Source organism: Vanessa cardui, chromosome 12 (genome assembly GCF_905220365.1).
Source record: "Vanessa cardui chromosome 12, ilVanCard2.1, whole genome shotgun sequence".
In the NCBI taxonomy this organism is placed as follows: Eukaryota; Metazoa; Arthropoda; class Insecta; order Lepidoptera; family Nymphalidae; genus Vanessa; species Vanessa cardui.
This window is the reverse complement of record NC_061134.1, coordinates 5,740,346-5,757,283: the sequence shown is the minus strand read 5'-3', so window position 1 is coordinate 5,757,283 and position 16,938 is coordinate 5,740,346. Positions and strand designations below refer to the sequence as shown.

General features: G+C 31.4%; 1 protein-coding gene across 1 annotated transcript; it reads right to left on the bottom strand.

Annotated features, from left to right (window-relative positions):
• Positions 1-2,132: 2,132 nt before the first annotated feature.
• On the bottom strand, positions 2,133-16,883 carry LOC124534423. The gene is made up of 4 exons (XM_047110297.1): positions 16,452-16,883; positions 10,128-10,260; positions 3,085-4,205; positions 2,133-2,278 (listed from the first exon to the last, which is right to left on the bottom strand). The coding sequence occupies exons 1-4, from the start codon at positions 16,707-16,709 to the stop codon at positions 2,138-2,140; spliced, it is 1,653 nt and encodes a 550-aa protein (XP_046966253.1). The 5' UTR covers positions 16,710-16,883; the 3' UTR covers positions 2,133-2,137.
• Between the last annotated feature and the right edge of the window lie 55 nt (positions 16,884-16,938).

The following is a 16,938-nucleotide window of genomic DNA, read 5'->3' as shown; positions in this document are numbered from 1 at the left end:
AGCAAGACCGTGAAAAATTAAGGCTTAAATATTCATACTACACTATTAAAATTATTTTAGGTTTAATTGTGTAGCCATGTGTAAGGATTCAAAGCTTCCGATTACAATTAAAATAGACACATTGTCAATACTGCACAACTTCAAATAAAATTTAATCAAAAAAGTTCAAGAGCTCACGTTAAACATTTACATAGCATTACTGGGTTTTATTTGACCAAGCCAAAGCTTAGTGTATTATTTATGTGTATACTGTATCGGTTCCTAACATATTTGTTCATGTCAGTATGACACTAAGAGAGCGATAAAGAAACTATTCCGTTGAAATTATATCCGTCTTAAAAGTATATTAAAAACAAATCGAAGGCAATGTAACAGTCGTTTACAAGTGGCGTCGACGCCATATCGTCGGCCTATTCAATGATATGAATTCCAGATTCACGTCATAAATTGACAATGTTATTGTTTTCTATCAACATTTCGAAAGAGTTTATAGAATAATCGAATATGGATGAACGTGATAAGATCATGTATCAGTTTTTTTCCTTATGTCAATATATATTTTTTCAATGCAAGTCTTATTTAAGTGTCACTTTCCATAAATGAGCTGGTTTCATTATAAAACATTTTATAAATAAAAATAAAAGTGACCCGCATATTTGTACAGGTCATTGGCACCATAATTAAGATTGTTCGAGTCCTAAAACTTTAACCATTTTAAATCATATTCAATACTATTATACCCTACTCTTTTTTCCGCTAGATATGTTTGACTTCATCTACTATGAACCAGTAATACTCTCTCCGTCTTTTCAGGCCAATTGATAAAGTACCAATACCTCTTTTAACAACCAGGGCCAGAGCCCTTACCTTTCGCTCGCGAGTAGTGTTGCAGCCGTTGACGATACCATGAGGTAGTCATGTATTTAACCGCTATAATTCTTCTTCACAAATGAACTTCTTTGCCGAAGTTGAGTGCGTCTGCCAAAATGGATGCGTTGAACAGTGCCATGAAACGTTCCACACCGACCCTCCTACATTGGGCAGGAGGCTCTCCAAAGCGGCAACAGCTTTAGGCTTTGTTTTTTATTAGATTCGGGCCGAGTTCGACAAAATGCTGCCAGAAGTTCTATCAGGACGAAAGATAGAACTTCAGGCAGCATTTTGCCTTCCTTTTATCCCCAACGGGGAGCTTGAGATATGCGGGCCTTCCTTTTTCTATGACGGAGTGATGGACTTATGTGGAAACATTCCCTATCCTAAATCTGATTGATTTCAATAGCTAGTGGGGATCAAAAGCCTTACATGAGTAACGGTAGCTAACCTTAAAAATTACATTAAAAAAAATAAAAATAAAAATAATCTTTATTCAAGTGGGCTTTTACAAGCACTTTTGAATCGTCAATTAACAATTATGTGAAGCTACCAATTAAAATAATATACTTGAAAATTCCTTCTAAGGTATACACATAAAAAGTCAAATCATGCATTACATACAGATTAAAATTCTGTTTACACATATTATAGTTGAAGAATCAAATGGATGCTTTTGAAGATAGCGCCGTTTCCAAATTAAAGGGTAGCTAGATAGCTGGCTGTAGCAATAAAACATTGACATATGCAGATAAAAATATCCAGATTTCAATTTATACGCTGTGGACACTATGGACAGTTAATTTATGATTAATATTTCTCATTTATGGCACACTTATGTAAACTAAAAAAAATGTTATAAGATAAACGTCTATGCCAACATAACTTTATGCTAAACGCTCCTTACATTTTCTTTATCAATAAATTGCACCAGTGCGAAGCTGGGGCGGGCAGTTAGTGTAGAATATATCATAAAACTGTCACATATTAAAGTGTATTATTTATTATCGTTGTAGATAGACTCCGCCTCGAGTACTTTTACTTATAACCATACTTTTTGATCATTCATCATCGTTCTATAACATTAACCGTTGTTTTGGTTTTCTTGAAGTTGAGTTGTCGGCTTAATTGGTTTTTGCTCGGGAACTTTGTTATAAAAAATAATTTATTTAAAACATTATTTTTATAATGTATTTAATACATTATTTTAAAAGTAAATAGTGTAATATAAAAATGTATGGGTTGCAAAAATTAAAGAACAGTAATTTTATACAGTGTTTAATTTTGAACACATCGCTAGGGCAATCGCTTTTATCAGAGGTTTTCTCAGCCACAACGCCGATCGATCTACGCGAGCTCTTCTTGCATACAGCTCACATTCGGTCACAACCGTTGTATTGCAAGAGTCCTGGAATACAAAGTGAAAATGGGTTAAAAATAAGTTTGAATAATAAGAGTACGAAAGAAAAAATCTAAAGTAAATTTACTACGATGCCTTGTGTTGTGGCACATACATATATCTACGCCTTGGACTGACTATACAAAGATGAGTGACTTTTTAAAAAAACATTAAAAGCTACTATTATTTACAAAAGCATTTAATTTGTATGTGCTCGTACATTAACTATTGATTGTCACTCTAGTAACAATAATGCAATTTACGGTTTTCTCCTGTCATATGTAGGTTATTTTAAAAATTTCGTTAAATACCTCCCAATGTAAGCTTTATGATACTTATATGTATTTTTGACATCTTCATGGTAAAATACTCACGTGCTTAATTCTTTATTTAATATATATTTTATAAGGACAATTATAAGACATTTTCTTTTGTTAAAATGCCAAATTTCACTAAATGGTTACTGGCAAAATGATACATTTAAGAGTTTTTTTGGCAAAGTTGTATAGCACTTTTATCATGTCTGCTAAGTTATTCTGAGGCGTGTTAAGAATGCCACGAATTTTTTAAATTATTGTAATTCGCTTTAGAGTCTTTGTATTTAAATAGCGGTGCGGTGCTTCCTCACGACTTCGTGTTGCATGAATTTAGATTTTCTGTTTAACGATATTTTAAGAAACAAAAAAAAATCAGAATTTACTTCTCTTTTATTATACTTTATTTTATTATTTTTTGGAATGTGAACGTTAAAGACATTTAGTTGGTAAGGGTTTAAATATCAAAATCTTAACGCTGTCGAGATATGGTACAATTACCTTGTAATGGTTGATTTGCACTTCGTTAAAGGGCGCCGACCATCCAGCTATGCCTGCTGTTCCGAGACTAGCCAAAGGATAATGATTAAATGCTGTCAGCACTCTTTTTGTTAGCATGAAACTTTTACTATAGTGTCCTGTGGGGCTTATAACTGCTGAGCTAACTATATGACTTGCTAGTTTAGGTATAGGTAGGTCCTTATCGCATTCAGACTCATACTTGATTTTATCATAGTCATCATTTAAATTATTATTTAAATTATATTTAAAGTAACTAGTATCGTCAATTAATTCTATTTCTTTTAATACTAAATTTTGTTCATTCCCTATCCGAACGTCATCGCGTTTTATATAGATTTTGGTTTCATTTGTGTCTTTACTTGGTTTATAACTATGGATATCTTGCATAAAGTCAAAGAAGAAAACATTTCGTACTAAAATAGCTGAATATTGGTTTGAATTCCATCCTTGATATTTTAAACGCTTTAATAGGCCTGACCAAGTGTAGGCAATTTTCGGCAGCAAAATTTCATCAATGTCTAGTGGTACTATGTATTTTGATTCTATAATATTTCTGTACAAACAGTCATTATATGATATGATGTGATCTCTCCTTCTTTGCCACAGTGATCGTTCAGTCTTATGCTTAACAGGAATTTGAAATAATCGTACATAGCCTTGAGAGCGATAACGAAGCAAAACATCTTCACTCTCTTTACTTAAACTGTCAATATAAATATCTATCTTTTCTGCGCCGAGCAATTTATTCGTTTCAATCCATTCGACTAATTTTTGAGAAATATCGTTTTGAAACTTTAAATCCTTTACGCATATTGTAAAGGTTCTTTCATATTGTGAGCTAAGACGATTTCTTCTGATATAAAACCCGTTTGAGGGATCATCACACGGTTCAGTGACGATGGATATAATTGAAGGTTCCGTGAGAGGTTCCGTTAAAGGACATGAAAGCAAAACCGGTGTTTCTACGTCTGACGCCGAATTATCCCACTCGGTCCACCAAATCTCTAATGGTTTTGCTGCGACAACTTCTACGGAATAATTATTGCCGTCGGTTGAACGCGTTTGGCAGAACAATGACTTTTCTGTTGATATGTTGCGACCTGCAAATAAATAATAGTTATTTATATTACATAAGATGGATATATTAGTTAAAATCGAACAGGTGTTAATCTGAACTACTATTTGTAAGACCATCTGAAAATCACCAACTCATCACATTTTCTGCAGGTAGGCATCAATACTCGATATTATTGTGTTTCGGTTTTAAGTGTGAGTGAACTGGTTGTAGTGGCACTCACCCTCAAAATAGGAAAAAGGGGCATAACATCTATAGATGGTTAATATTTTTTTAGACTAACATTGAACTTAATGATGACCTCTAACATCTATTTGGTATTCTACCTGACCATTTAAAAAAATAAAGAATATCATATTAAGTTAATAAATGCTCATGCAAAATGCAAAATTATTTAAAATAAATACTTATGATATACCTTCATTTATAATTGCTATTAAATCTTAATTCTTTTCTCTCGGTTTTTTTTTTCTATTTTTTAGAGTAAATAACTTTAACTGGAAATATTGATCGCTACTATAACTAAAATTATACATTGTTTTGCTTTGCGTTTGAATTCTATAGTTATAAATTACTGTAATGGTATAGTAGTTTCCAAGGAAGGCAATGGTGAGGCTTATAATACGTATTTACTAGAGCTATTTCCTTGTGATGGCGGCGGTGGTTATGCGGGACTGTCATTACAACGGTGCCTCGATTGCCGTCTGTCTTTATTGAACAGGATAGCACTTCCTACATAGTTGTGCAATTTATATTTGTGGGCAGATGATGCAACTGAGAGTCGAGATGGCCCAGTGGTTAGAACGCGTGCATCTTAACCGATGACTGTGGGTTCGAACCCAGGCAAGCACCGCTGATTCATGTGCTTAATTTGTCTTTATAATTCATCTCGTGCTCAGCGGTTAAGGAAAACATCGTGAGGAAACCTGCATGTGCACCAACCCGTATTGGAACAGCGTGGTGGAATATGTTCGAAACCTTCTCCTCAAAGGTAGAGGAGGCCTTTAGCCCAGCAGTGGGAATTTACAGGCTGTTGTTGTTGTTGTTGAAGTAACTTCATTCGATTTTTATGTTTCAGAAAATTTGTCAGACATTCTTATACACGCTAAAACTTTTAGGCTATAAGTATCTGGATATATAAATTGCTTATATCGTTTAATTGAAGTCACTGTCAAAACACAAAAGAATATTTTTACTTATAAATGTAAACAATTTCGGTTTCAGCCTTTTATAGGCCTCTTTATTTTTCTCTCGTAATTTGAACTATACAAAATAATATAGAAAAAATACTATAGGAAGATTAAAAATCACAAATTTTATTACATTTATAAAGAAATTGAAATATTGAACGGCAGACCCATACACGTTCCGCCCGCATACACGTTCAAGCTAAAAAGGGAGTACTAAGATGTAGCAGTCGTGGTGTTTTAATCCAGGCGTCACTACAATATAGGAGAGGCGTTTATCTCACGGGAAGGAATTTACACGACGCGAGCGCCCGACGCGAGTGACAAATGAGAGTGAACTTATCTCTCGTGCTCTCTCGCACTGTGATGCTGCACGACCACTCACCAATTTTTGTTTTTCCTGCCACTGTGACAAATTAAAAAAAAATTGTATAGTTTTTTTATATAACATGACGCGTTTGCCTTTGGAAATATGTGAGGATTTGATGATTGATATTAACCTTTTTAACTCACTACCTACAACCGAGCATTTCGTCAATGAAATCATATTGTGTTCTCATATCGAGCTATTTTCACCTTTCAAAGAATTAGTAAGAGGCAGAAGTCAAGTGTGTGGATACGATTATAATGCACGCAGTAATTCAGCTCGACAGTAAAGGATCACACACAGGATCTTTTCCAGGGACGGGAATGTAACTTGCACAATTTCTAAGGAAATTTTGGGATAACTCCTGGACTACTCCTGGGAATTTATTTGTAGAAACAGTCAATAACTTGTATGGGCCCAATCCGGGTTCTAAACTATTTATCTCAGGTTCAACAGTAGTACAAGCTAGTTATTCGAACGTAACAGGCAATCAAATAATTTTAATTAGTTAAGTTTAATTGTCTAAGTGATTCAAACTAGTCGTTTATCTAAATAGAAAATACATTAAAATTGTTATTGCGAGTTAAATATAAATCTAAAATTCTGTAATATAAAATAATGTTTATGGCTATTAAAACTGGTTGGAACTAATTGGCTTTAAATCTGTGCTTACTAAAACGTAATATTATGTTTTGTTCTTTGTCTTGTTTTTACTTCGGACTATAAGTCTAGGTGAATATTTTTAAATGAAATAATAAATTTTATATTTTATGAAACGATAACTCTTCCTTTGGTCACCAATGAAATGATTCAGTAATTATAATTATTGGCGTTTCAAATGATAATAATAATCACTAAATCATAAAAAGACTTGAAATCATGAAGAATAGCATAACTTGATTAATTCTTATGAATAAAAATATATTCATTTATGTATAAGAAGTGTATCGACATAAGCATTACCATTCTTGGCATCGTGCAGTAAAGTAAAAATACTTGTGATGAATTCTTGAATTTAAATTAATGGCCCTTGTATCTGTTAAAGCGAGTTTTCTGTAAGGTGTTAATAAATGGCCTGGGTAAGTGCACTTGACGTTATTTAATTGCCTTGAATTTTGCCTATTGGAGACACCAAAGAATTCTAGTCACAATTAATGTAAATAAATAACAGGAATATGGGTTTTAAGCCCATATCATCAGAATAATTTAAATTATATAACTCATAACTCTCTAACTTTAATAGTTTCTCACCAATTATCACACTCGTTAAAGCGCAGCGGTGTATTTTGTGAGTGCGAATTATTTAAAAGTAATTTCAGACGGCATTTTATATTGTCCTTTATAAAATTATTTTCAATTAATCTTTATTTACACTAATAATCATCAATATGTGTATAAATCGTATTCGTCTTATACTTATAAAGTATAATTTTAAAGGTTTTTATTTTGCCGTTTTTGTTACTACATACACTTATAAATTTTTAGATTCATTTACATGATAATTATTCAGAGTTAATTTTTAATTTTTATTAGTTATTAAAACATACCAATTATTGCTCGCAATTATAAAATATATTTTTTTTAACTGTCAGTGGACTTTATCTTAACGTTAATAATGTCACGTGAATAATGTATGATGGGATGTCTTATTTTAATTAACCGATAGTACATCAAGATGCGCGTGCGCCTTAGGCGTATTAATAAAACTTGTCAACTGCGCCACCTAGGTATTCCGAAGATGTAATAAGAACACGTCGTCCATCATTTTTTTCTCAGGCTTTATTTAATATTTTACAGTTGTTTGTTGTTGGTTTGCTATTAAATATAATTGTATACCAAGTTTTCCAATGAAAGGCTGTATTTGCTTAACGTAATAACAGTCAATAATGTCGCAATGATTACGACTCGCGAGTAAAACTCGACAATGTATAATATTTCAATCGCATCTGAACTATCTCGATATGTATTTTACTTTAAGTGTTGTTTACATAAATAAACATTAATAATATCCTATAGAAATAATCTGTCATTTATAAAATCTTATAAATGTACCATTTTAATTAAGACAAACTGTAGTAGTAATTATTATAATTAATATTTGTTATATGTTCATATTTGATTAACTATAATTGGTAAAAATATAAATTTATTGAATATACTGATCACTATTTAATTTTTATACTCCTTAAAGTGATCACTGTGACACAATAGGTATTATATAAAAATGAACATACTAAAATTTATTTTATTTATTTTTAATCAAGCTATTTGCTATCGCCAATAAAGCCCTAGATTTGATTTAAAATAATCTCGGACTCCATTACCATAATTATCTTCTTTTTTCTGCTATATCTATAAATATATTTCGCTGGTTTTTTGTACGCATGGAGTAAAACCTCTCAATGTTTTGATATTAAAATTATTATTACCATTATCTTCGGCAAATTTAAAAAACGGGTTTTAGCTAAACATTATAAAAGAATATTATTCAAGTGGGTTTACTAGACTGCTATCAATCTCGAAAAGAAATAATATTAAACATAAGCTCTTTTTGAAATTATAAACTATCACGGTTACAAAGTTAATGAATATCAATTATATTTTTATTGATATATATTTTTAAATAGATCTTTATAATATTTTTAATTCTGCATTTCTAAGTAATAAGATGAAGAGGTAATATTAAATAGTTGCTTTCCGCGATTTTGTAAGCTTGCTTCTGATTTATTTTTTATGTCCGTTCCGTATTTTATAGTTTCCAGGTCCCAGGCTACCTCAATGTCAAATTCCATTAGGATCGCTTCAGTGGTTCAGTCGCGATTAAGTAACAAACAGACATATAAAGTTACTCACGCATTTATTATATGTATTAATAAATTTATTAAAATTATATATTGTTGCGATAACTTAACTTCAAAAATTAATAATCATAATGTATATCCTACGAGTAAAAAAATATTAAAACTTAATGAAGACCTTTGAGAAGCTTCACTAAAAAATATAGTCGTAAGATTTACCTAGATACTGTTGTACATCGCTGTTGGGCCTCAATTAAATGGTTTCTTTTATTTGTACTCTAGATGCGTATGGCAAGTTAGATAAAATCGTAACCACAACTTACTTATTGAATGTTGAAAAACTCGATTATCTTATTAAAATAAACAAGCCGTAAACAGTAGCATATGTTGCAGCTTTATGTTTTATTTTTATAGATAAATAATTATAATGAACTAAAAAGTATTTTACTGTAAATAAAGTAAAGAGTATATTATATTATTTAAAGATAAAAATATTTTTTAATACAAAATAAATATTTCTTTTTATCTTTGTATAAGAATGAGAAGCTCCAATGGTTAGAACGCATTTAATGAATTTCGACGATGAGCACAGGTTCAATTCCAAGCAGGCAGTATTGAATTTGATTGTGTTTGTAATTCATCTCGTGTTCAACGGTAAAGGTGAAAACGTTCTAAAGAAACCTGTGTGGGTTTTAATTTGACTGAAATTCTACACCATGTGGGATACCCACCCACCTTGCCTAAAATGCTTTGGGTAGTATGGAGGAACATGAGTCAAAAAATCTGCAACGGAATGGAGTCCAGCCGTTTAATAGACAGATGTAATCGGGTTTGGGGTTTTTAACTGAAGAGTAAGTATTAAAGGTAATTAATTATATTATATAAATATATCTTCGTATTATACTGCTTTATTTCATAATATATGTATGTAAATGTTTGTATATGTATAAAAGACAGTCTTGAGGTTGGCGGACAAGCATATGAGCCACCTGATGGTAAGTGGTCACCATCACCCATAGACAATGAAGCTGTAAGAAATATTAACTATTCCTTACATCGTCAATGCGCAACCAACCTTGGGAACTAAGATGCTGTGTCCCTTGTGCCTGTCGTTACACTGGCTCACTCACCCTTCAAACTGGAACACAATAATACTGAGTACTGTTATTTGGCGGTAGAATAAGTGATGAGTGGGTGGTACCTACCCAGACGGGCTTGCACAAGGCCCTACCACCAAGTAAATCCTATGTATCCTATATAGCTTTAATCTTCCTTTTGTGTAATTATTTTTTTGTGCAATAAAATATATTAATAAATTAATATACAAGATAAAAACACATCGTCAGTGTACTTATGACTTTTAACGATAAAATTGAAATGTTAATTTTATAAGTTTATTTAATACTAGTTTTCGCCCACACGTCCGGTATGGTCGTAATCTTAAGGTATACAAAAGTATAGTGTCAATGGAAATGAATACTTCCTTGAAATTGTAACTTGATTCATACTATATTTCATTAAATTAATATTTAGCTGTGTAAGCGTAACAGACAGGCGGACTCATAGAATTACATTTGTATTATTGAAATACTAACCATGAAACGCAGCAAGAACGCGTATGTAACGTTGGGGCGTTCTCTCGTCGTAATAAGCAGAGTAGAGAGACACAGATGTACCCTTCACACTCTGCCATATCGAGTCTTGGATACCAGGAAACCACGTTCGGTTCTGAAAGAAAATTATTTGTGATACAAAAAGTCATATGAGCAAAACCATAACACACAAACTTTAAACATTAATACAGAAAAGACTGCATATAAAACATTTGGTGGATGCGCTGGCGTAGGCTACTTTAAAACAAATGAAAAAGTTAAAAGATTAATTATTATTCACATTTCTGTAGCAATTGTAAGAAAAATCTCATTCGGTCATATTTATATCAAGTAATGTTAAAAATTATACTTTGCACGAAGTCCGTGCGAAATTATGATAATCATATAAGTGGCTCAATGCTACTACCTAGAAAGCATTAAATAGCCCAGCTTTAAACAGACATAAATCACGTTTTTAAAACAGGTAAGAGTATTTGTCGTAAATTTATGTAAATGCAATCGTTATTCCTAAATATTGGATTTAGCTGAAGATATAATGCAAATTTTGATTACAATTTATTATCATAATACAATCGATCTCCTTTGAACGTCGTAAGTAGTTATTAATTTAAGCATGTGTCACTTTCGATGCATTCTGGCATCGATTGTAACCTCTTAATTTGCATAAATCGTACCTTCTTTTGCTTTTACCGAAGAGAGTCATTGATTTATATTTCCATTTAAACAAAATCTATCTAAATCATACAATTGATTATAATAAAAAGAACTTTAAGCCAATGCAATAAAGTACGGATTAGTAAACCCGTAATTTTAGCTCTAACGATTATTTATTTATTACGAAATAGATCATGGACAGGCTTTACGTGATTGCCTATTGTGCTTTGGAACGTGTCAAGTGTCTTTGGTATAAAGTACTTTCTTATTATATCAACAATAGTTATTTTGGATAAAGTTCCGAAAAGGTCATAGAGCATTTTTCCTTGAAATTTCGTATGCTTACGTATTTCGACTCTTAGTAAAAAAAAAAATTGAGATTTAAGAATAACACTAACATATTCGATATATTCTAAATAAAATGAAATTGACAGTATACCCCATCTTCAATTTGTTGTATGTAAGCGGTCGCTGTAATGTATTTACACCTGATAATTAAGCGATAAATTAAACGTTCCTCTGCAAGAGTTCCTTACTAATTGGTGTCGAGTTTAAAAACACTTTTGAGCCACGGGGTGCATACCTTTACGTAGGATTGAATGGTGTCCAATATGTTGCCTTATTACGCGCTCCGCAGCAGTATTTTATTTCAGTGCATTTGTTTCGATCTTTCTCTTTTTACACGTTCATTCAATTTTATGGTTCAAGATATTATCCTTTGGAGATCTTTATCCTTTATATTTATTATAAAACTTATTGAATATCTTATATTTTACATTTATTTTTGCTTCAAATTGATGTCTTCTTTAAAATTACGTTTAAGCCGACACGTGTTCGTATAAGATAGAATGAAAACGAATTAAGGTTCCGTAAGCTGAGTAACTTTAATTGCCTTACCATTTGTTACTGGTGTATGTTTGCATAAACAACATCTGTATCATAAATAATAATAAAAAAACTCTACAAAATAAAGTCTTCCTAAAATTCAAAATGTTACCGTAACTAAAGGGGGGGTCAGAGTTTGTCTCGATCTGACTTTTGTCAAAGGACAGCGACGTGACATCGGCTCCGGTCACGTTTAAGTTCATAATGACTAACAACTTGCTTGTGACTGTTTAATGACAGTTATGTTACCTACTAACCTATATGATTTAATTTAACCCGTTATGAAAGTTATATAATTATGGCATAATAAAACAATACGATGCTTTTAAGTGCATCATGAAGTGTGTATTATCGGTCTAGTTATCTTTTATGTTCGTTTCCAAGTTCATAAATATCTTAAGGTCATCGATTAATACATTATTATTAAATTTGTATAAAAAATAGTGGCCGCAATAAGACGTAATGATACGCGAACGCAAAGTACCTACGTGGACTTATTTCACAGGAATCAAATATCAACATGTAATTCATAATTCTATTCGACTGTAATAGTATATAATCAATTTCCAACCTGATTCTACCTCCATTATCTTATGGTACATTGTAAAAAATTGATGGACTCAGAGTAAATAATTACTAGAAGAGTAAAGTTCTCATAAATATATTCAATATTGTATAATTAAGTTAATGTATTCGGTCTAACGTGCGGTTTGTTTGAATTAAAATAATTTAAATAATTGTTATTTGTAAATTCTCTTTTATTATTAAGTTCTAAATGTTTGCTAAGTTATTCATATCTTAATCTGTATTATAATAATTAATATTTTAAAGGATAAAGGATGAAGTTGAAAAACTGATTTTAATTTCCCTGAACTGCATATCAGACAATCATTTCCTGGAAATATTTTGTCGTAGATTATTGTCTCAATTAATGATGTAATTAATTAATTCCCTTCATTTATATTCTTTTACGAGTTTTTTTTTGTATATTGGAAACAACAAAGTTACGAATTATAATTGTATCATTTGTATTTTTTGCGATGCTGGCGCACAAATAGTACGTAATTTGTAGAACGTCGGATGTAATCGTATGATGTAATCAGGTTAGATTAACTATTACCTTATCCCACATATATGCTAACTATATATGTTTTTATTTAATAAATTAACGTGTTCAAATTAAGATCTCAAGCTCACTCATGTATGGTAATTGTACTGGTTGTGAATAAAACATAAGCTTAAACAATGGATATGAAAATTTATTTATAGTATCGTTTAAAATTGAATTTGAACATGAAAAAATGAGAATAATTATACCTACTTCTACCATTCGTTCATTGTATTCAATAATACGCTTGAGTTTGTACAAATTATGATGAAAATTCAATTTTTTTTTTCATAGCGTATTTGTATCTCAACTTAAAGAGGAATAAAGTTGATTCAACGCGAGCGAAGAAATGTATAAAATAGTTTCAATGCAGAGTATTTCCATTTATAGGTAACTGGAGTTTTGTATCACTGAAATCGTTAAGGATAAGGTCAGGCATGTTTCTCGGGTTAGAAACTAAGGTTTGACCATATCGGGAGGGAATAATAGATTTATTGTCCTGCCCGACCTCTGATCTTGACTATCCTGCGCTCGCTAGCTGTTTACGGTGAACTGGTTACCAATTTTATGGTTATAAATGTATATTAGAATATATGTGAAAAAAACACAATTAAATTCATATTTTAAGATTCTTATCTAGCACATACTTCTGCAAACTTGTTTTTATATTTATTTAAATTTAAAATGTGTAAGTTATTTCTCAAGATATTTTTGTAACAATAATGGACTTTCTGCAGTATTATTATTTACTTTACGAATTATTAAGATTTCAAAATACATATTGTATGTAGAATTTAGAGTGACGAGACAATTAAATGATGTAAAAGATAAATGTAATATGTATTCAGATATATTCATGTCACATTTGTCATTTCGTATATATGATGAAGTATATACATATTGGATTAAAGTAAATTTTTCATCATAATGTTTTGAAAAAATAAAAATACCTTTTTTCACTACACTTTCATAATATACCTATATGCAATATGTAAAATATTTCCGATTGTACAGTGTGGTCACCCCAAGTAATAGATATGCGCGCACGCACGGCGGCAGCGCCTTTCTATTAGAAATACTCTTGGATATTGATTCCGATTTATTTTGCGTCCGACTTCCAACGTATCAGTATTGATGTAAAAAACAAGTTTAAACTTATCTTTAGCAACAGCTTCATGTGAGTTATTGTACTCGGGGTTTTTTTTGTTTAAAGACATGTCGGTGAAACATTTCAAATTGTACACTTTTTTGTCAAGATTTTATAATTTGATATCCTATCATTTTTAGGTATTATATTTTATTCGATTAAAAATTCAATGAAAGGTGAACAAACCCGCGATTATAAAAACAACTAAAACGTTTTTAAAATTATATTTCCACACTTTGTATGTATAACTTTATTAAATAGTCGACAATTTAAACTTTTTGCGTTATACGTTGAAAGGTAAAAGATTTTATTTTTTTATCGTCTTGTATGAAATAGAATAAAGCCGATAAATGTCTCACTGAACAAAACTTATCATGGAACATACTCCAGTGCAGGTGGGTAAATATATGTATAATATATTCCAATTGAAGAAAGAATGGACATAAACAAACCTTAGTGTACAATATTACACTATTTATATGTACTTTAATTTTATTTCCAATGTTTCAATAACACCTTCGACGACGTCAATTCTTTCATGAATTTCATACATAAAACAAGCTCTCCTGGATTTTTGGATTTTTTTCTCTTGTGGTTGGTATAGACTATATGTACAAGTTGTAAAGTTACGAAACATACAAGATGTTGATGTATTCTACAATTCTCAAAGAATGTGAACCAATTTTGGAAATTGACAATACTTTAGACATAGATTGTATCCACATGTATGTTAATTTTTATCACTGACGCGATAAGAATTTAGATGAATTGTCACGTGTGAAATATACTTATTATTATTTATTTTCTCGAGATTACGAGTTCATTGGTTAGATAAAAGGCATGAATATGTATAAAACAAATGAGATTCATATAAGTCAGCATAAAAAGGCATTTTTTGTGTATTGAGAACTCAATTCGAATTGTAATTCATATTTTCTAAGACGGTAAAAATAATTACACCAACGTAATTAAGCGTCAACAGCGCAATGGTTTACGATATCAAAAGTCACAGGTGCGATCCTGATCCCATGGGTTGTTGTCCCTGCTTAAAGCTGGTGCTAGGAAGCACACGGTATATATTTAATTTGAGGGGTAAATAGGAATATTAGTTCTCTTCAAAATTAGACTTGCAACTTAGCAATTTCTGCTTCGAAACTTTTTTTAAGCAAAAAGAGAAAATATATTAAAGTCAAAAACCTACTGAATGAATGACATATTATATAAAGCAAATACAAGTGGCACAGAATCCCACGCTCAAAATAGACTATTTACATAATTAATCATAAAAACTTTTCGTATTTTTTCATATTTTAATTTGCCAGAAAAATGTGTTACATTCTAAAATGTTCTCCGAAACGCACTACATCTTGGTAGTTTAAGTTTTATATACATTGGTTAAGTAGTGTTTTATTTAAGGAATATTAAAAAGCCTGATAAATGAACATACAGCAATACAATACAATTGTATAACGAAAACTATAGACGTAGGTTTTGTGCCTTTTAAGGCAACCCACTCATGCGTGCGCACGCGCCTCCTATGGCTTAGAATACATTATGCATTTTATGCAATTCTGCGATGCGTCTAAAATACTAAGATAGACCGGAAGTGAAGGTGAATAATAATAATATATTCAAGAAAATTATAATCATACTTATATCCTCTCACACATTCTCGTCTTTGCTATTTGCATATACATTATGTTAAAGATTCTAGCGTTAAGTATTGTTAATTGCTGCATCATGAATAAGTGCTAACTACATATTGTTAGATGTTTGCAGGGTTGTAAAAGAGCTTGCGAATACAGGCATAATAATGAGGAGTAATGACCGCATGGTCGTAAAATCTTGCTTGTTTTCAAGTAAAAAAATAGAAAAGTACAAGTTTTATTCATAAATATACGTGATGTGATAACAATTTTTGATCATAACAACATTGGATTTAGATATTTAAAGAGTTTAAATTTAAAGTCAAACAAAATAATATTAAAAACAAAGCAGTGAATAAGAATTGTCTTTAAAAACAAATATTATTCCTGTCCAATATTACCACAATAAAATCAATTACAAATCTTGTAACATTTGATTATTTTAAGGCAGAGAAACATAGATGAAGGTAATAATATTTTTTTGTAAATAATTTACAATTTACTTAAGTTACTATTGAGTCATACAAATTATCTTTATATTATTTCGCAACGTAATGTGTAATTTGTAAATCATTGGCGAGTGTTATACATAACTATTGAGTGTGTGTTTTATCACGTGAAACAGGCTTTTTGTAGAAAAAAAATATTATGGCTGTTTGTTAGACTGGAGAGTAGATAAGACGTGTTATTTAAACTTTTTATGTGCTTTTAAGTAATAGAATCTCATTGCCTTGATAGTAACTTGTAGTTTTTTTTTTATTGGAACAAATTAAATTGAAGTTGAATTTAGAATTAGATGCGTAACAAAATATTTTTTGTGATAGAGTCATGAGTTCAATTAGAGATAAGATAAACATGATGCTTACAAGAAATGGGACTTTTGGAAAAGCAGGCAGCCTGCTACATGCCTCTGGTGAAGGTCTGTCAAGTTCAGCTTGCTTGCCTGCCGAATATCCAACAATGGTGCGCATTGTCGATAGAGTCTCTTGTACATTACGGTGTTCTTTCCAGCGAACCCCTGAGTGCCATTCATTGACACAAGCCATCCAGCTCACACAGAATAAAGTCACACCAGCAAGTAAAAATTTCGTCACTTGTACAAACTTCCGTGCGGTACGCGACATAATTACTATTAACTAAGGGTCATGTTAATATTTAAACGTAACGTTTTTCAATGGATAACATTAATTTAGTAAGGGTTACGCCGGCGACGTCGATGGGACTGTAAGCTGCTTAGCGCTGTGCGCATGCGCTCAGGGCGCGCTACCATGGCGAACTGCGCCGGAACAGCTGATAGCGTATCAACAAAACGTCCCTCGCAGCTAATCGTTCTAAACGCTCGTGGACGTGGAA